Source organism: Sceloporus undulatus, chromosome 5, assembly GCF_019175285.1.
Source record: "Sceloporus undulatus isolate JIND9_A2432 ecotype Alabama chromosome 5, SceUnd_v1.1, whole genome shotgun sequence".
In the NCBI taxonomy this organism is placed as follows: Eukaryota; Metazoa; Chordata; class Lepidosauria; order Squamata; family Phrynosomatidae; genus Sceloporus; species Sceloporus undulatus.
In genome coordinates, this window is record NC_056526.1 from 1792731 (window position 1) to 1814783 (window position 22053).

The 22053-nt window shown below is 44.3% G+C and overlaps 1 protein-coding gene across 3 annotated transcripts in view; it reads left to right on the forward strand.

The window, feature by feature from the left end:
• LOC121932282 (snaclec alboaggregin-A subunit alpha-like) overlaps positions 1–14867 on the forward strand; it is a 29024-nt gene extending 14157 nt beyond the window's left edge. For 2 of the 3 annotated variants that reach the window (XM_042470857.1, XM_042470858.1), the window contains 4 exons: positions 800–915; positions 5013–5156; positions 12338–12473; positions 13768–14867. In XM_042470857.1, the coding sequence (XP_042326791.1) occupies positions 800–915; positions 5013–5156; positions 12338–12473; positions 13768–13841 (470 nt within the window). In that variant the 3' untranslated portion in view covers positions 13842–14867. The remainder of the gene's footprint in view (positions 1–799; positions 916–5012; positions 5157–12337; positions 12474–13767) is intronic. The other variant, XM_042470855.1, reaches the window with a different exon arrangement.
• Positions 14868–22053: the final 7186 nt, after the last annotated feature.

The window sequence follows — 22053 nt, forward strand, 5'->3', positions numbered from 1 at the left end:
TGCTCCAGAGACATAGGACTTTATCATATAAAGGAAAATTGGACTAAGCTTGTTTTCTGTTGCTCCAGAGACATAGGACTTTATCATATAAAGGAAAATTGGACTAAGCTTGTTTTCTGTTGCTCCAGAGACGTAGGACTTTATCACACTAAATTGGAAGTTTAAACGGGGTTTATCCCATGAAAATCACACTATTACTAATAAATTGCAATTAAGATTTTCAGACAGTGCAATAAAGGAGCCATTATTCCAGGAATAACCAGGGAATAACCAGGCAATAAACAACAAGAAAGCATTTTCAGAATTTCCCCATGAATGATTTGTTGCTGTTTATTGCCTGGTTCTTCACTGGTTAATGCTACTTTAATCACTTTCCAATGTGATGTCATGTGAAAAGCTTTATCACAATTGCATGGTATTCACAGGATATTCCTGAGAAAATGCCCATTTAATGTGAAAATATTAATTGCGAATGTGTGATTTTCACGGGATAATGCCCGTTTATACTTCAAATTGTCCTAAGACATGGAGCATTAGATGCAAGCTATAGGAAAAGGCATTCCACCTCAACATTAGGAAGACCTTCCTGGCAGTAAGGGCTGTTTGAGGGTGGAAGATACTGCTCCCTTGGAGACTGGTGGAGTCTCCTTCTTTGGAGGCTGTTTTTAAACAGAGACTGGATGTCCCTCTGTCCCAGGGAGGGCTTGGATGGTGTCTCCTGCATGGCAGAAGGGCTTGGACTGGATGGCCCTTGAGGGTCCTTCTAACTCTTCTATGATTCTATGATTCTCTCTTGCAGATGCCACGAAGGACTCCCTGGTCCTTCCTCGGTCTCCATGTCCTCCTGGGGTCCTTCTTTACAACCGGTTCTGCTATGAATTTATTAAACAAGAAACCTTTTGGGATAATGCAGAGGTAGGTCCTCTTCGTCCCACCGACCTCACAGGTGCATCTGGGGGGAATACAGGAAAGCATCTTTTTGGTGGCTGCTCCCAGATCCTGGAAATCCCTTCCCGGAGAGATGAGGCTGGCACCCTCCTTGCTATCCTTGTGTAGGCAGGGGGAGACCTTTTCAGCAGACCCTTAAGGGCTGACGGCTCAGGATGGGGTGGGTGGGTGTCCATGTCCTGCGTTATGTGCATTTGTTGTTTTTAATGGTTTCTTATCAACTTTTTAAAAAAAATATATGACTATCTTTTTAACTTTAGCATTTTTTTGAGTTCTAGATTAGGGGGGAAAGCAGGGTATAAATAAAGAGGAGGAAGAGGAAGAGGAAGAGGAGAAGAAGGAACCTTCCCCCCCCCCATTCCTCTGGCTCAAGGCAAGAGCTTCAACAGACCCACCAGCTGCCCCTCATTAGCCTGGAGAAAAGAAGCTTAAGAGGTGATATGGTAGCCCTGTTTAAATATTTGAAGGGATGTCATATTGAGGAGGGAGCAAGCTTGTTTTCTGCTGCTCCAGAGAAGTGGGAGAACAGGACCCAAGGGAGCAATGGATGCAAGCTCCAGGAAAAGAGATTCTACCTTAACATTAGGAGGAACTTCCTGACAGTAAGGGCTGTTCGACAGTGAAAGACACTCGTTCCTTGGAATCTCCTTCCATGGAGATCTTTCAACAGAGGCTGGATGGCCATCTGTCGGGGATGCTTCGATTGAGAGTTCCTGCATGGCAAAATGGGGTTGGACTGAATCACCCTTGTGGTCCCTTCCTACTCTATGATTCTGTGATACTATGATCTTCATGGAATCATAGAATCATAGAGTTGGACGAGACCCCAAGGGCCATCCAGTCCAACCCTCTGCCATGCAAGAACTCACAATCAAAGCGCTCTCTATGACAGATGGCCATCCAGCCTCTGTTTAAAGACCTCCAAAGAAGGAGACTCCACCACTCTCCAAGGCAACAGTGTCATTTACTGTCAAATAGCCCTTGCTCATAGAATCATAGAGTTGGAAGAGACCGCAAGGGCTATCCAGTCCTACCCCCCATACTGCCATGCAGGAACTCTCAATCAAAGTATCCCTAACAGATGGCCATCTAGCCTCTGCTTAAAGACATCCAAGGAGGGAGACTCCACCAAAACCTCCAAGGGAGTATGTTCCTGTTAGAAAAATCTTTGGGATGGGTGATGTCTCTTGCCCTCGTAGCCCCAAACTGGTACCAACTGGATCAGATGTAGTCTCCTCTGGAACTCAGGACCAAAGCCAACTCCAGCACAGGAAACCTTCTGGAACAATGCCTAGTGAAACAGCTGCTTAATTAATGAAACCGACGTCAGCAGACTTCACTCAAACGAGGGTTTATTTGTCTTAGTTACTATTTACAAAACTAACAGCTACTGTATATCACATCCTTCTCTTTCAGAGTCCATGCTCTCAACAACCAACTTCTTGAACAGGCCTTTGTTCTCTCCAGGAACATATTCCCACAATGTAGTCCAGCCTCTTTCCCACATAGAAACCAATCACAGTACAAACAACAAACATATCATGTTTACATTTTGTCTCCGCCATTTGTCCTTCAACATCATATTTTCAAGCCTAGACTACCTGGCCTTCAACAGGAACCATATTTTTTACTTTAGCTAACCATTATCACATTTTCAATACAAATAGAAATATACATTAACAGTTCCATTGTCAAACAGCCCTTACTGCCAGGAAGATCCTGCTAATGTTGAGCTGGAATCTCTTTTCCTGGAGCTTGTATCCATTGCTCTGGGTCCTAGTCTCTGGAGCAGCAAAATACAAGCTTGCTCCATCCACAATATGACATCCCTTCAAATATTTAAACAGGGCTATCATATCACCCCTTAATCATCCCTTTTCCAGGCTAAACATACCCAGCTCCCTAAGTCATTCCTCATAGGGCTTCATGGTTTCCAGGCCCTTTATCATTTTAGTCGCCCTCCTTTGGACATGCTCCAATTTGTCAACCTCCTTTTTGAATTGTGGTGCCCAGAACTGGACACAATATTCCAGGTGAAGCCTGACCAAGGCAGAATACAGTGGCACTATTACTTCCCTCTATCTAGACCAGGGGTAGGCAACCTACGGCCCGCGGGCCGGATGCAGCCCAGCAAGGCCTTGGGACCAGCCCCAGCCCAGTCCTGCCGCCGATTGCCGCCGGAGCTTTTGGCCTCTCGCGCGAGGGCAAAGGCCTTTGGCCTATCAGGAGGAGGCGGGCAAGGGGGGGCAAGCGGTGGGCAAGGGGGGGGCAAGGGGGGCAATTGTCTATAGAAGCCTCAGAAACATGCATTTATTTTAACATTTTAAAAAAAATTAGCAAATTTTTTCGCGTGTCTTCCATTTTTTAAAAAAAGTGTCCTCCATTTGAAAATTTTGTCCCACATTTGTCCCGGTTTATTTATTTATATAGCTTTTTTTTTTAAATTAATTATTTATTTTTTGGCTTCGGCCCCCCACTTGTCTGAGGGACAGCAACCCAGCCCCCAGGTCAAAAAGGTTGCCTACCCCTGATCTAGACACTATATTTCAGTTGATGCCGCCTAGAATCACATTGGGCTTTTTGGCTGCCGCATCACACTGTTGACTTATGTTCAACTTATGGTCTACTTGGACTCCTAGATCCCTTTCACACATATAAATCTTGTTCCGCCAGGTCTCCCCCATAATCCTATATCTGTGCATTTCATTTTTTTGCCCTAAGTACAGTACTTTACATTTCTCCGTGTTGAATTTCATTTTGTTAGCTTTGGCCCAGCTTTCTAGTCTGTTCAGGTCATTTTGAATCTTGATCCTGTTCTCTGGAGTACTGTATTAGCTACTCCTCCTAATTTGGTGTCACCTGCAAATTTGATAAGTATTCTCCCAATTCTGTCATCCAAGCCATTGATAAAGATGTTGAATAGCACTGGGCCCAGGACAGAGCCCCACTGGACACCCCACTGGTCACTTCTTTCCAGGAGGAAGAAGAGGAACCATTGCTGAGCACCCTTTGGGTTCGGCTGGTCAACCAATTACAATCCACGAAACCATCACATTGTCTAGCCCACATTTTACCTCTTCCAAGTAGTGGAGCCACAAATAGAGAGAATCAAGAAAGAACATCTTATTCTGAGAGAGAATCTAGAGACATTGTTCTGTTAATGTGGAATATCATTATGCAAAAAGATTTTGGAGAATGCAAAGGGATCTTGAGATTACTGAGGAAAAAAAGGTTATAGCATAAGCTTTTGTAGGCTTGGTCTACTTGGTAAGATGCATTCAAAGGTTTGCCTTTGACTTCCTCCAAAGCTGAGACATAAGTATTCTGAAACCATTTGGAAAGACTGGACTGTGCAGGACCTTTGGTTTGAGGTTGCAACCGGGTGACAACCCTCCTGCTGCTCTGGAGTTGCATATGCTTTTATCCTGTCATAATAGGTTGGGATATATGGCAATGGGATATATAGAAGTAATAATATGGTTTAAAAGGGTGAGTTCAGACACAGGAGATAAAACAGAAGAGAAGGAGAGCTTGCTCAAGGTAATTTATGTGTAAATGTCTAGGTTTACCAACAAAGAAAAAGAGGGGGAAAGGAAAGACAATGGCCCCATACAAACAGGCCAAAATAAAGCTGCTTCAAGTCACTTTGGAGGTATGCTGTTTAAATGATGCATGTGTACTAAGAATCCAGAAGCCGCGCCAAAGCCAAGATGCAGTCCTAAGGACTGGAGCACTGCTTTAGCGCAACTTCCGGACTCTTAGTACACATGCATCATTTAAACAGCATACCTCCAAAGGTACTCGAAGCAGCTTTATTTTGGCCTGTTTGTATGGGGCAATTAAATGTGTTGATTAATTATAACAAATAAGAATTAAACCTGCCTGAAGTTTGAAGTTGTGCGTAGTTTAATTTGGCAATTTATACATTTGCTGGTCAGTTCTGACAATGAATGTCTCTGGACTGGATCTGTTCTTTCTTAATAAAGTTTTCCTGACTTTTAACTACTGAAGCCTGATTTTCTGATCTTGGTTTTGATGCATGCCCCATCTTTATTCTTTTTCAGCGTATATGTGGGGAGTGGGTAGAAGGTGCTCACCTGGCTTCCATTCTCACTCCATCAGAGGAAAGGATGGTCACCAACTACATTAAGCGCTACACCAAAGCCAAGATCGTCTGGATTGGGCTTAAGGCAGAACGCGCTGACAATGTAAGTCCCTGTGGGTTTCTCTGCCTTAGATCATCCCTGATAGCTCTTTCCAAGGACAAGACCAGTTTTATTTGGGTGCAGGGAATCCATTCCCTCCAGCTATCAGTATTTAAAATCATTGCCCACTTTGGGAGAAGAAACCGTCACTTGGGAAACTGCACTGTGGATATTTAAAAAACAAAAACTGTGGGACGGTTGAACTTGTCAGTGTAGGGATAGAGTCATAGGACCTTAGAGCTGGAAGAGACCCCCGTGTGTGTGTGTGTGTGTGTGTGTGTGTGTGTGTGTGTGTGTGTTGTATATACTCATGTATATGTCTAGAAGTTTTTAGTAATTAAAAAAGTATTTCTATCCCAGCCCTCTACAAGATGCCATCAGGGTGGCTTACAAAGATTAAAAAACATACAATCCAAATCCCTCAATCCCTCTCCCCTTAAAATACAATTAAACAATGTAAGAATTAAAACATACTTAAAAATGAATATAATAAACAATAGTCTCTGACTAAGGTGCGATCGGAGTTCAGTGGTTAGAATTTCCTTCTGATGGCTGGGGAATTATTCAGGAAAGATCTGCCGGAAGAGATCTGTCTTTATAGCTTTTTAAAAGCTCTTTAGGGTGGTAATGTGATGGATCCTGTCTGGCAGACGGTTCCAGAATCTGGGAGCGATAGTTTAGGAGGTCATCCGGGAGGTCGTGGACAAATTTTCCCCCAAGGATCTAAGTGTGTGGGGAGAATTATATGGAAGGAAGCAGTCCCAAAGAAAGGTTGGACCCAAGCCATTGAGGGATTTAAAGGTAATCACCAACACCTTGTACTGGGCCCAGAAACTGATGGGAAGCCAGTGGAGTGATTTTAAGATTGGTGTTATATGGTCTCCTCTGGATGTACCAGAGACCAGTCCGGCTGCCATGTTTTGAACTCATTGAAGTTTCCGGACCAGGTACAGCAGTAGCCCCATGTAGAGTGCATTATAAAAACCAAGGTATGAGGCTACCATTGCATGTACTACGATCTTGAGATCCTTGACTTCCAGGAAAGGGCACAGCTGGCGTATCAGCCTAAGCTGATAACAGACACTCCTGACCGTCACATTCACCTGATTTGTCTCCTGAAGCGACAGGTCTAGGAGCACCCCCAGACTGCAAACACAGTCCTTTGAGGAGAGTGTGACCCCTTCCAGGACTGGAGGTTGTATCCCAATACCTGGGGTACCTCCGTTTTGTCTGGATTCAGCTTCAATTTGTTTTCCCTCATCCAATCCATTACTGCCTTAAGACAGTCATTGAGAGGCGAGACGCTATCTGAAGTCACAGTTGAAGACCAAGACATGGAGAAATACATCTGGGTGTCCTCAGCGTAATGATAACATCCCGCCCCGTGCCTCTGGATAATCTCTCCCAGCGGCTTCACATATATTAAATAGCATCAGGGACAGGATGGCACCTTGTGGGACACCACAGTTAAGCTCCTTCCTTGCCAAGCAACTGTCCCCAAGCATTACCCTCTGGAATCAGCCCAAGAGGAAGGAATGGAACCACTGGAGCGCAGTGCCTCCTATTCCTAACCTTCTCAGGCGATTCAAGAGGATGTCATGATCTATAGTGTCAAACACCGCTGAGAGGTCTAGTAGCATCAACAGGGTCACACTACCCTTGTCAATGCCCAGACGAAGGTCATCAGCCAGAGCAACCATGGCAGTCTCCACCCCAAATCCCATCCTAAAGCCAGTTTGAAATGGATCTAGATAATTGGTTTCATCTAAGACAACTTGGAGTTGAAGAGCAAGTCAGCTCTTATCTCAGAGATTTTATCTGCAAAGCAGTTGTTAAATGCATGACAGCAGGCTAAGGGTTTTGCACAGGAGGAACCTGTGTCATCCTAAACAGCTCTGCTGGATATGACTCTGGAGACGCAATACATGCAGAGGAACAAGATCTCTGTTCTGCACGTATTCCCTCTCTATAGGAACAAAGGAATTTCCTATGATTAGTTTTGTCAGATAAGAGTCGAGTATCATGCACTCTAGTCGTTGTCCAACCAGCTTCATTTTCCTCAGATCTTCAGTATACCATGGATGATGATTAGAAGTAGGTTGGAAAGGACGCTTGGGAGCGATTGTGTTGATAGCCTTGATGAGATCGGTGTTCCAGGTATTGACCGAAGCTTTGACAGGATCACCAGCATTACCAGCCAAAGAACTTTCTAGGACTTTGTGGAATCCAACTGGTTCCATTAGCCTTCGAGAATGGGCCATTCTAATGGGTCCTCTACCCCCGACGGGATGGACAGTGCCTCTAAGTTCAGCCTTGATCAGGAAATGATCCGTTCATGACAATGGGGAGGTTTTCGTTACCTCCATCCATGGATATTCCTGTTCCGTACTAAAGACTGCATCGAGGGTATGACCCACACAATGAGTAGACCTGACAACCAGTTGGGATAGGCCCATGTTTCATGGATTCCATGAACTCCCAAGCCGCACTCATAAGATTTGACAAACTGGTCTTGAGTGGGATGTTGAAGTCGCCCAGAATTAAAAGTCTGGGTGACTTCAATAGCAACTCTGAGACCAGTTGTGTCAGCTCAGTTACAAAGTCTGTTAGGCAATGGGGTGGACAGTATACCAACAGAATCCCTATACTATCCTTAGTCTTTAGGCTTAGGTACATACACCCAAAGTGGACTGTTTTCTGGACAGGTAACCTGGTCAAGGTGAGGTTGTTTTTGTGACCCAGAGCCACTCCACCCCCTCACCCACTTCCCTTACTTGCTCGATGACAGCGTACCCGGCTGGGAGGGCCTGCGCCCATGATATGGCACTCTCCTCACTCAGCCAGGTCTCAGTAAAGCAAGCCAGGTCGGCCTCTTCTTCTAAGAGAAGGTCATAGATGATATGAGTCTGGCATTGCAGAGAAGCAAGGTAAGTTTTTGTGGCATGGTTGGTGAGCTCTCCAAGTCATTTTGGGGAACAGAAGGAACTGACGGTGGGATGGCTTTCCAACATTGATCCTACCTTCCTTTGTAACAAACTTTCACTCTGTTGCCATCAAAAAAATGACCCCAAAAACCTGGGTCAGCTTACCCATGGGGTCAATGTAAGTACTGTACTTTAACACACGCACACACACACACACACACACACACACACACACACACACATATATATAGGAGCCATCCCCTTTCTCTGAATAGAGTGCTAAAAGGTGAGAGCTTAGTTCATTCTGGGAGAACCAAAAAGAAGCATGGATCCCCTCTATTCTCTTATCCATCTAGCCTTTAGGATGAGCACAAACATCCTTTTCCTTTCTATCATTTTCTATATCCTTTGTTACATGCCCCTAAGTTTTACCCTCGACTTAATCAAAATTCACAATTTTGGCCCCAAAACCTGCCCTCAACTTATACATGAGGTCGACTTATAGTCGAGTATATACGGTAGTCCAACCTCCTCCTATGCAGAAATACATGACTACAGCAGATGCCCATCCAATCTCTGTTGAAAGAGCCCCAAAGAAGGAGAGTCTACCACCCTCCAAGGCAGTCTTTCAACCAGCTCTTATATCAGTGATGGTAAACCTTTTAGAGGCCGTGTGCCCAAACTGCAACCCCAAACCCACTTATTTATTGCAAAGTGTCGTGTCCCTCTGGCTTTTTAGTAATGAAATCTGGCGAACTCTGTGATGGAGCGATGGCACACATGCCCACAGAGAGGGCTCTCAGTGCCCCCTCTGGCACCCATGCCATAGGTTCACCACCTTATAGTCAAAAGGTCCTCCCTAAAATTTAGGTGGAATCTCTTTTCTTATACAGTCAGCCTTCCACTTTGACATTTGTGTATTTGATTATTTGCAGATTTGATTAATATGTTCTCTGTAGAAATCTCCTAAGTCCTCCAGTGCAGCTCTGCCAGAAGTTGACCACAGAGTTGTTCTGGAGAACCTAGAGGTTCCTACAGAAAACGCTTCTCTAGGCATTGATGGGTCCCAGCCCACTAGATGTGACCATGGAGTTAAATAATACATAAATAATTGATTTGTGTCCCACCCCATCAATGAAGAATCCGGGCAACTAACAATACAATAAAGTACAATCAAAATACAATAAAAGACAAACAAATCCCTTCCCAGCCCCCCAGCCATATAAAGCAGACAATAACAATAAACAATATCAATACAGTGGCAATCAGTAGGAAAATGTAAGAACGTTACAAATCAAACAAGCCTTTCCCCAACCCCTCAGCACAAGTTCACATCAAAACAATATTAAGCAAGTTAAATATAAACATAACATAAAATCTGATAGAAAAAAACATAAAAATAACAATAGCAGTATGTCATAAACCATAATCTGTATAACATAATAAACATCAAAAACTACAGTTTATCACAATTAATTAAAAATCACAATTATAACAGATCAAAGTTCAAAGGAGGCAAAAACAGGTGTGTCTCGATGGAGATAGACAATGTTCCCAGGCAGGAGACAGTCCCAGGAATCTGTGGTCCTACAAACGCTGGCTGGCTATTTGCACCGGAAGACCTCCAGGGTCTTCGATAGGTGTTCTCTCAGGTAAAAAAAACAGTGCTCTTTTATTTGTGGTTTCCCCACTTTCACAGGGGTCTTAAGCCCATTATTCCAGTGAATGTGGAGGGCTCACTGTTACCTGCATCCATTGGTTCATATTGAGGATGGAGGAAGCTTGATTTCTGCTGCTCCAGAGAATAGGACCCAATGGGACCCAATGGAGCAATGGATGCAAGCTCCAGGGAAAGAGATTCTGCCTCAACACTAGGAGGAACTTCTTGACATTAAAGGCTGTTTGACACTGGAAGACACTTCCTCAGTGGAGATTGGTGGAGTGTCCTTCTTTGGAGGTCTTTAAACTAGATGCCATCTTTTTGCATGGCAGAAGGTGGTTGGATTGGATGGCCTTTGGAGGTCTGTTCCAGTTCTAGGATTCTATGATCCCTTCAGGTATTTAAAGACAGTCATCATAATAACACCTCTCTTCCCCAGGCTAAACAAATCCAGCTCCCTCAGCCATTCCTCATAAGGCTTGGTTTCCTGACCTTTGACCATCTTGGTCACCCTTCCCTGGACAGATCTCAGCTTGTCCATATCCTTCTTGGGTTCTGGGACCCTTCTTCTAGTCTTTAGAGTGAGGGGGAAACATCTGAGAATGAAATGAAAATATACACACTTTGAAATGTGTATACTGTATTTCTATATCCCACACACCCCTCATTGGTTAGATGTGGTGTTTTTACTTGGCTGGCTGGGCAACTGGTCGATGGTTAAGGTCTCATGTTCCCCAGTGACATCACTTGGGGATGGACCTTGTGACATCCCCTGTCTGACCTCACCAGGTTCTCCCCTTGCCCTCCATGACATCACAAAAAGGGGTCCCAGGTTTTGATGCTGAAATCTGAGGGCCTGGAATAGGACTCACCACTTCTCCAGGATGTAATGGTTGCTGTCCTTTCACCTCATTCTCTTTTCTCTACCATTTACATCTTTCTTAAATTGCAAGGCTTGGATCTGGAAGCAGTACTGGAAACGTGGTGGCAATTCTCTGCCCCTACCCTAACAGTTCCCTTCAGTCCCCAAACTGAGAGCCTTTTCCCGCAAGGATAGAATTTGGTTGCTGTGTCTGAAGTCCCTTGGTCACTTTTCCTTGTTTTTAGAAACCACCCCCCCCCCCCCCAAAAAAAAATGACACCTTATTCTTTTTTGACACATTTATTTAACAACATTTAAAGACAACATAGAACAATAAAAGAACAATAACAGTACATCAACAGATGCATATGACAAGTAACAATGATGACAAACAAAACTTCATATCTTCTGATTTCCGGTCATATCTTTAAGATACTCAGTGCTTTCAATTTTCAAAAAGCCACACACACACACACACACACACCCTCCTCTCTCCCATCTAATTTCCCTTACTTTATATAACAAAAAGATGGGAATGAAAAAATCAAAGGAGCAAGCCTATGAAAATGTATAAATTCACAAGAAAGGTGACTCTTGTTAGCTGCCCTTGAGTTGACTTTGACTCCTGGGACTCTGTGGATGAGACCTCTCCCAGAATCCCTCTCTCCATTGCCTTGCCCAGGCCCTGCAATAAGCCCTTGCCCATGTCTGCCCTGGTTGAGCCCCTCCCTCTGGTCTGCAGTCTTCCCTTCCTTCTTCTAACCTCAACCTTTCCTAGCATGATTGTTTTTCCTAGCGACCCATGCCTTCTCATTATTTGGCCAAAGTCTGATGGTCTCAACTTGATCACCTTTGCTTCCAAGGAGAGATTTGGTCTGATCTGTTCACGGACCCCTCTGTTTTTCTTCTTGGCTCTCCCCGGGATCCTAAGCACTCTTCTCCAGAACTACATCTCAAACAAGTTGGTCTTCTTCTTATCCGCTTCCTCCACTGTCCAGCTCTCACATCCGCACATGGCCATTGGGAATACAGGATCCGGACGATTGTGACTTTAGTGCTCAGTTGTATGTCTTTGCTCTTCGGGATCTTTTCCAGTGCTTTCATAGCTGCCCTTCCCATTCCTAGCCTTCTTCATATTTCTTGATTGCAGTCTCCCTTCTGGTCAGTGTTTGACCCTAGATATGACAAGTCTTTAACTATTTCAATTTCCTTGTTGTCTAGATTGAATTGGCGTGTTTCTTCTGTGGTCATTATTTTTGTTTTCATTATGTTCAGCCTTGGCACTTTCATCTTTGACTTCCCTTATGAACTGTTCAAATTCTTTAATGTCTTCTACTAATATTATGGCGTTGTCTGCATATATTGCTTCCATTGTAATCATCAAAAATATTCTGTATGTTTTTAAACATTTTATTAATTAATTTATTTTCAGTCTTTACTGATATTTCTTAATACCACTCCCATTTTTGTTCAACTTTGCTTTGACCGTAATCTGTCATCTCTGCCCAGTTCCCCCCCCCCCCCAAAAAAAATCTTTCGGTCATACATTTTCCATATCCATTCTAATACAGTATGTCCAGTGTGTAAGAATTCTCTCACACACATAGTTGTACCCTCGACTTGAATTGACACTGGACGTCTCAAGAATAAACCCTCACCGTCCTGCTATTATTATTCAGTTGCTATTCCACATTTTAGTGCAGAATAAGTGGAGATGTTTCTCGTATGTCTTCAACAGGAGCTAATCTGGAATTGGAGTGATTTCTCCCTGTATGATTCTGGCTCTGCTCTCTGGGACGACGAAAAACCCAAAACCTGCCCCTCCGATAAGAATGAAGAGTGTATTGCTCTCAGCAATGTGCAGAATCCAGCAGGTATGTATGAAGTTTCCCATCAATTACAGCATCCAAAATTTCCAAAAGAGAGATGTCTTTAATGGCCAACTGCAATGCACAAAATACGTCATGCAAACTTTTGAAGCTTCACTGGATTCTTCATTGGGCAAAGATGATGCCCGATGAAGAAGCTGTAAAGCTTTGAAAGCTTGTTTGATGAATTTTGTGCATTTTGAATGGCCTATAAAGGTATCGCTCTTTGGAGGATATTGGATTTTGTTCTATTTTGCTGCATGGTTAACATGGCTAACCCTGAATACAGTGGGCCCTGTGCATCTACTGCAGTAAGGAATGCAAGACCTCCTCAAAGCTGAAACACTGCAAATAAAAAACAACACTATTTTACCTTTCTAGGAATCTTTAGCTCCTCCAATACAACTCTGTGGTCATCATTCACCAGAAACTGACCACAGACTTGTGCTGGAGGACCTACAAATGCCTAGAGAAGTGTTTCTCTCTGGGAATCTCTAGTTCCTTCAGTGTGACCTCTGGCAACAATTGGCCATAGAGGACCTAGAGATTCCTAGACAGAACATATTAATCAAATCTGGCAATAATCAAATCCACAAAAGTCAAAAAGACAAATGTGGAGGGTCACTTGTATATCCACTGATAAGTTGTTTTTTTGTCTGAAGTGCATCTTCCATATTCAGTTTAAGACGATGGAAGCAGAATGACGCATGTGGTGCCCCTCTGCACACATTCAGCGATACCAGTCCTCAACCATTGGGCCTCCATTTGTTTTGGACCTTAGCTCCCAGAAGCCCCAGCCAACTTGGCCAACAGTTAGGAATTATGGGAGCTGAAGTCTAAATCATCTGGAGGTCCAAAAGTAGGGAACCAGTGAGTTATACAATGTTGTCATTCAGCACAAGGATTGTGTAACACAACCAGCATGCAACTCTGTGCACACAGATTTGCTCTTTGCAATTCTGATATAAGATCTGAGCAATTGGGGCCAAAACATTTAACTGATAACATTAACACCCTAGAACAGTGGTCCCACCCCAAAGATATTTTGGACTTCAGCTCCCAGAATCCCAGACTATTGGCCAACATGGCTGAGGCTTCTGGGAGCTGAAGTCCAAAATCTCTTCAAGGGCACAGTTTGGGGACCACTGTCCTAGGCTATGTGAAAAGTCAAGGGGTGGATCTGGGTGTGATTTTCTTCAAACATGTGAGCTAGACTCTGGTTGCAGTGCATCTTTTGAGTGTCCAGCCTGCTTTCTCCTCATGAAGCTGAGTCTCCAATTCATGTCTCTTTGTCCTGCAGAAACTCCCAGGTGGGCTCAGTACCCTTGTAGACACAGCTATCAATTCATTTGCAAGTACAGAGCCTCATCCTAAACCTGAGGAGGACACACTGGAGCATCTGGGGCATGAAGGAAGGCCATCCTCAATGACCAAGGGGAGAAGACTCCATCTAGCAAGAGCCCTGATTTCCTGAAAGCCGCAGATCAAGAAGAGATCCAACAGCTCTCCTATTCCTGTGCTTTTCTCTCAAATTATCCATTGCAAGCAACACCTCTTTTCCAAAATGTTGCTGGGTGAACCTGCCTGATATCACCTCCTTGCTTTGTCCAAAGTATTGCACTTTTGCATCAGATTGGAACACAGTAGAAACAACGAAGTCTTTTCCAATCTAAATCCAACTTGGGTCTTCATTCTGATTCCCTCCCAGGACAGAAATTCTTCCCTTTAGTTCTGAGTGCCATTTAATTGTTTGGGCATTAAATGAACCCCAGATGAAAGAATGCAGAATCTTCTTCTGGAGAACATCTCCTCTGCCTCCATCCACACTTGATCTGAAATGGGACCCATTCAGATTTTGCAAAGGAGGCATTCATGTTGGGTGGGTTTGTTTGGTGGGGTTGATAGGGCCTCAAAATGAGACCAACTTGGTTATGTATCTAACTTGGTCCCTGCAAATATGCCCAGGACAATATAGACCCCCACTTTGCTGATCTTCTGGCCTGCTTCTGCCTTCTTTAATGATTCTCCATTTTTTCCCTCTAAGATAAGAATAAATTCTCTTCTGAACATAAAATGCCATTTGTATCTCCTTTGTCTTGGTCCAGGAGACTCTGGGTTGGGAATTCAGCACAAGGGGATTACTTTCTCCAAACAAGAACCCAAAGGAGCTATTTTTGGCCTGAGACAGGTGGGCGAGAAGCGGCGTGGCAGCACAGATTCTAGGATTCCGGAGTGTGCAGCAACCGCACGCTCTGGAATCCTAGAATGTGCTGCCGCTGTCGCCATGATGCTGGCCTTCCATCCGCACAAGGGCCACCATGATGTTAAGATGGACATCCGGGCAAGACAATTCCAAGCCATATGTCCCTCCGTTCTGGTAGCCAAGGTCTGCTGTCTCAGCCCAGGATTTCCTCTGCCCCATCTCGGATTCGCCCCTTTTCACTTGCTGCCCCTCACTCCTGGAACTTCCTCCCCCGCGAACAAGAGCCATCACTTTTTTAACCAGCTTCAAAACGGAGTTGAAGACTGTCCTGTTCAGAGCAGCGTTCCCAGGCCTTGCTTAATTGTTGCTTGCCTCCCTGGATGAAGATTAACCATCCATGATGAAGCCAAGCCCTCCCTGCAGTCCATCTGCCTTGGTCCAGGCCTCGGAGGTAGAGAGGAACTGCTGGACCTCTTACCCTTTGCCTCCACCACTCCCTTCTTCTCCTTCTGTGTCATGTCTTTTTAGATTGTAAGCCCGAGGGCAGGGAACTGTCTAATTAAAAAGATTGTATGTACAGCACTGTGTAAATTTACAACGCTTCATAAATAAAGGTTAATAATGATAATAATGATAATAATGATAATAATAATAATAATGTCTCACTTCTGATGCATCTCATGTCCTCCTGTTATTCTCTAACATTCCTAATCAGTGTCCTGATTCACATTGGGGAGCATTTCTGATGCACATCAGTGCCAATTGTGCTTTGAGCCATGGCACACCAGCCACCCCACTAGCTAACATAGTGCAACAGACACTCATATGTAATAATATCAAAGAATTCAGAGACACAGCCATGTTAGTCTGGAATATTAGTATGCAAAGGGACCTTGTAGACCCTTGGAGATTAACTGTGCAAAAGACATTGTGGCATAAACTTTTGTAGACTTGGTCTCCTGCCTCAGCTGCATGGAGTGAACTGGTGCCCAAGAAGGACCTTTATAATCAGACTATGTGAATAGCCACAGAAATGCAAAACCTGTGGGTGTAGTGATGAGATGACCAGTTTTAATGATGGTCAGTGTCCATGGAGGGAGGAAGGCAGGAGGAAAGATGTTGCCTAAGGCTGGGGTAACTGTGGGGCTGTACAGATTGGGAGAAAGCACCCTTTCTGCCCCGGATGGAGGCCACAGCAACTAAACATTGCAGCCTCCGGGAGGCCTAAACAGAACTTGCTCCTAGCATGTTCTTTTTAGGCCATGTTTGGGCTGCCATTGGCATCCGTGCGGTGCTGCACTGTTTGGGTGCTGTGCCACACGAACGTCACTGTGGTGCCCCCCCAATCTGTACAGGGCACTGCACCCCATCTAATGGGGTGTGCGGTAGGGTTGCTGAATGTGTAAATGCTCAGCCCTTGCGCACCCCTAGTTTGGGCCCAGGCTGGCACAAAGCCCCAGTGTTACCTCAAGAAAGGTGGGAGTCTGAGGGGATCCCACCAAATATCAGTAATAGTGGCACATCATTCACCCATGCTCTGTTTACTAGCAAAATGGACCACCTTCTCCCCATGCAGCATATGTCCAGGGAAATAGGTTTGGAGAGAGTTATGATCATGGTATTAGTGTCAAAATTGTGATTAAGTAGTGATCATAAATATGAAGGAGCTACCTGTGAGTAAATCTAGGTAACTGTTTCATATCCATGATGGCTATTGAGTCATGGCTGGATACTGAACTAATAGTGTGCACTTAATTAAGTAACTGGGATGGGATTCTGGCTAGCACTCTTAAATTTTGCAAAACAGAACACCATTTTAGTGCTTAGCCGTCTTCCTTGGCCTCTTACTCTAGGACCTCTGGGAACAAGAATCCCTGTTTACTTAGAGGATGAAGTCACAGGAGAAGAAACCCTAATGTACTTTCATGCAATAGCAAGACGATCATGATGATGAAAGACATGGTATATTGTATTCAAAGACAATTGAAGAGCAAAGATGAGACTGGAAACAACAAACACATCCATGGAGTCTATCTTTAAGAAGAAAACTTTTAATGATTCCCTTGCCTCTCATTTGGTTGTTGCAGAAAAACCTACTGATTAATGACTCTCCAGGCAATAATACAGACATTTATTCCCCATTAGCTGCCATCTCCACCATCCACAGACTTCTCCACAGAGACAGCTTCCAGCAACAGAGAGTGTGTCCCAAGTGCAAGGAAACATGCCACTCCAATCATGTCTATTAAATGTGATTTAAAGTAACCAATTAATTCACTGCATCTGTGCTCTGCAGCAACCTTCCCTGATCTGGTGCCCTCCAAAATGGTAGTAGACTGCAGCTCCCAGTACTCCTTATCATTGGCCAGGCTGGATGGGGATGATAGGGGATACAGTTCAAAACCTTCCACCAGAACCTGCTGCGCATCTAAAGATAGCATGAGCTGTTATACTGGCTGGTGCTAGAATAGATTTCAGGTGTGCAGACCAACATCCAGAGGCCTGAAACGTCACCCCTAGATATTTATTGTGACTAACTTGCTCCAATTGTTGGTTATTAAGCTGCCATCGATGTTTCTGCCTTCTCCTTCCAAACACCATGATTTTAGTTTTTGAATAATTAACCGGAAGAAATTCTTTACTGCAATATTCTCCTAAAGCCCTCCAAGGTCTGGGTCTGTCATGCAGCCATTGGTTTATCAGGAGGTAACTCATCATGCACTGGCCAACTTTGTACATGGAGGAGATGGAACATAACTTTGTTGTTGCTGCTGCTGTTCTGTGCCTTTGAATCACTTGCCCTGTGGCAAACCTATCACAGGGTTTACTTGGCAAGAATATTTCAGAGGGAGTTTGCCACTGCCTTCACCTGGGGCTGAGAAAGTGTGACTTGCCCAAAGCCACCCAATGGGTTTACATTTGGGAAATTAGGCCCTGCACCAAATATGCAACTGAACATGCAGGCCATGTGTATGCAGGATGCCCATGCAATGTGGAACACACTGGTGCAGAGACAATGTGCAACTCCACTTTCATAGCTTTGAACTGAATATGGACACTCTCCAAAAGAGTGCCGGCATCCTGTTAGTCATATATGAGGTGAATTATACACCACAGTGTAAAAGACAAAGTCTGCTGGCAGTGGCAGAGTTGCACATATGGCAATGTTGTGCACAGTTGTGTGTCACACTGTGCATTGCACACTGAGTACTGTGTAATGACACCCAGTCATTGATATTGGTTGTGCAATGTTGCTTTCTGTGTGGGGCTGTGTAGTGGTGTCAGTGTATCTCTTGATGCAGATATTTATGTCATTTATGCTAAGTGGATGCTGGATTGGAGCCCAAAAAGGCCAATGTACACATGCAACAAAGAAATGTACGCATGCAACAAGAGCTCAGCCGGTGTATTTAAGAAGGTTTGTCTGTGTCGCTATGCCATGTGGTGAACAGATATAGGGCTAAATCCATTGTTCATCCCAATTTGATGCAGACCCATTGAATCAACTGCTGTGTACTAAGTGGCCATTTAGGGAAAGCGGATTGGTTGAGTGTGTCCTCTGGAGCTGGAACTAACAATTGGATGTAGGCCTCATTTGTTTCTCATAGGTTGCTTTTGTATTGTCCAGCACTGTCCTAAATACAGTGGTACCCCGGGATACGAATGCGCCGCCTTACGAAATTTCCGGGTTACGAAAAAAATCAATTGAAAAAAACTGTTCCGGGTTACGAAGGTTATTTCGGGTTACGAAAGAAATTTTGGTGCTTTTCGGCGCTTTTTCGCACCAAATCGCGGCTTTTCCCCATTAGCGCCTATGGGTTTTCGGCTTGCGAAAGCTTTTCGGGTTACGAACGCGGCGGCGGAACGAATTAAATTCGTAACCCGGGGTACCTCTGTATAGGTTATGCGTCAGGAATGGACTTGTAGCCACAGCTAAGCTATATGCAAATCTAATACGGCAGAAAATGTCTCCAAAAGATGTCATTCTTGGAATAACAACAAGAATAACAACAGTGCTCATTTATAATGCCATTTGCACCAAATGCAGATCAAGGACAAAACTATAAAACAAACACCATCATATACTAAAAGTCATATCCCCATTGCTCCACCAGTTACTACTCATCTCCACAGCCTTAGCCTTGGATTTCTTAATCCAAGGAATGGATCTTCTCTGAGGAAAATGTTCTTTAGCCCTGCAAAATAGTCACTCTGCTCTTGAATCAAAAGTAAGACCCCTTGGAAGAACAGGAGGAAAAGGATAAAGATGGAGGCATCTAGGACACACCAATTTCTTCCAAGTACACTCCCTTTGCTGGACTGGGAACAATCCTCATTTCATAGTGTTAGTGAAGAGACAGAGTCTCTCTGGGGAATCCTGAGCCTTTAATATCACCTTCCTCCTTCCAGTCCTTACCAGTTTCACAACGCAAGGAGGGAAGGATCCGGTTCCTGAACAGGTAAGACAAAGGCAGCAAAAGGACGAGACCATCCAGGTGTGTTGAGCCAGGAAAGGGTTGGGGGGCTAAGAGAACCATGGAACTGACTGCGGAAAGCAGGAACAAAACTTCTCATGTTTGCTGGACAGGGACATACATCACACATCTCTTGAACATGAGTCAAGGGTGATGGGGACGCTGAAAAAGCCAATGCGATTCTAGGCTGCATCAATAGAAGTATAGTGTCTAGATCAAGGGAAGTCATATAGTGCCACTCTATTCTGCTTTGGTCAGGCCCCACCTGGAATAATATTGTGTCCAGTTCTTGGCAAAACAATTCAAAAAGGATGTGGACAACTGGAGTGTGTGCAGAGGAAGGTGACCAAAGTGGAGATGGGTCTGGAAACCATGAAGCCCTATGAGGAAAGATTTAGGGAGCTGGGGATGTTTAGCCTGGAGAAGAGAAGGTTAAGGGGTGATATGAGAGCCCTGTTTAAATATTTGAAGGGATGTCAAACTGAGGATGATGCTCAGTATGATAGCTGCTAGTGATTCCCATGTCAGTGGCACAGTAAATCTGCTCTGAGTTTCAAAGGACCTGTCTTTTGAAACAGGTTCAGTGCCTTGGAAAATGCCTTTACAGATTTGGTTAAAACCCCAGAGCAGCATCTCCATCCCAAGGCATGGAAGCCACCAGTCAGCCCTGGATGGACACACATGTATATGCACAAATATACACAGGTATGAATATGAGAGAAGCATTGACCAGTCAGTCAGATTGAGGATCCTACCTGGCTGATGTTGCTGCTCCACTCAGTCTCTGTCAGATACATTAGTAGGGATAACTGGGAACATCTGACCAGCCCTATTTAACCAGACCAAAGCAGTGATCGAATCACAGAATTATAGAGTTGAAAAAGCCCTCCAGGGCCATCTAATCCAACCCCCGGCCATTGAGGAATACACAACTAAAACATCCCTGAGAGATGCCCATCCTATAGATTCATAGAATCACAGAGCTGGAAGAGACTGCAAGGGCCCTGATCCAGTCCAACCCCATTCTGCCATGCAGGAAATCTCAATCAAAGCATCCCTGACAGATAGCCATCAAGCCTCTCTTTAAAGACCTCCAAGGAAGGAGACTCCACTATTCTCCATTGAGAGAGTGTGTTCCACTGTTGAACAGCTCTTACTTGCAGATAGTTCTTCCTAGTGTTGAGGTGGAAACTCTTTTCCTGTAGTACGCATCCATTTTTCCATTGTGTCCTAATCTCCAGAGCAGCAGAAAACTCCATCCTCAATGTGACACCCCTTCAAAAACTCAAACAAGGCTGTCTTATCACCTCTTAACCTTCTCTTCTCCAAGCTTCCCCAGATCCCGTCTTTCTCAGAAGACATGGTTTCCAGACCCTTCACCATTTTAGTTGCCCTCCTTTGGACACATGGCTCCAGTTTCTCAACATCCTTCTTGAATTGTTTTGCCCAGAACTGGACACAAGATTATTCCAAGTGATTTCTGACCAAAGCAGAATAGAGTTGTACTATTACTTCCCTTGATCTGGACATGATACTTCTATTAATGCAGTCTCTGTCTTCTACATGGCATCCCTTCAGATATTTGAAGATGTTTCTCCTATTACCTCTCAGTAGTCTTTTGTCCAAGATAAACATATCTATCTTCATGAGCTGCTCCTCAGAGGGCTTGGTGGTTTCTAGACCTTCCACCATTTTGGCTGCCCTCCTCTGGACACAGGGCTCCGGCTTCTCCAAGTCCTTCTTGGTCCCCAGAACTGGACACAGGAAGCCAGCTGAGGTTTGACCAGAGCAGAAGAGAGGGTAACTACTCTATCTATCTATCTATCTATCTATCTATGGTGTAGGAACACCAAATAGTAAGTGTTATTTGGTACCGGTATCAAGCTGGTACTACCTCCTATATTAAGCAGAGTGCAGTGAGGCTAATACCAGATGAGTCTTGTGGGAGAAACAGGAGAGATGACTCTGGATGCTCTTGTAAGGTGAAATTTTTAAGCCTTTAGTTTACTGTCTCAGGAAAACCAGTCTTAAGATAGATAGGAAGGGAGACGAACAAAAAGATGTTGACCTGCACCTGGCTCTCATGCGTAGGCGAAGGCTAGCATCTGTTATTGGGGGCAGAGTCCCATAGATGCTTCCTTCTCAGGCAAAGAAAAAACATAACTCTAACTAAATTATATAGGTTTTTGTGGGTTTTTCAGACTATGTGACCATGTTCTAGAAGAGTTTCTTCCTGATGTTTCACCAGCATCTGTGGCTGGCATCTTCAGAGAAGGCTCTGAAGAGGCCAGCAGCCACAGATGCTGGCAAAACATCAGGAATAAACTCTTCGAGAACATAATAATAAATAATAATAAGTTTTATTTTTAAACCGCTTTTTTGTGATGATCAAAGCGGTGTACAGGTAAAAACGGCAATGACAAATTACAAAATACAGAATAAAAATTGCAATACATAAATAAAACTTTCAATAAAAACATCCCAATTAAACAAATTAAAACCATCACATCAAAACCAAGCCAGCTGAATACGGTCAATAATACAATACAAATAGGGGGGAGTCGCATGATCTCAAAGGACATCTGGGAAGGCTTGCTGAAACAAGAAGGTCTTGAGTCTCTTTTTAAAGAGATCCAGGGAGGTGGTGGAGCGGAGCTCATCGGGAAGGATGTTCCAGATCCTAGGGGCCGAGATGGAAAAGGCCCTTTGCGAGGTTGACATGTATCTCGCCATTGGGATCCTCAGCAAATGCTTCCCAGCTGACCTGAGTGTGCGGCACAGATTATATGGGGAGAGGCGGTCCTCCAAGTACCCTGGGCCCAAGCCATTTAGGGCTTTATAGGTTATAACCAACACCTTGTATTGTGCCCGGAATCAAACAGGCAGCCAATGGAGATCTTGCAAAATT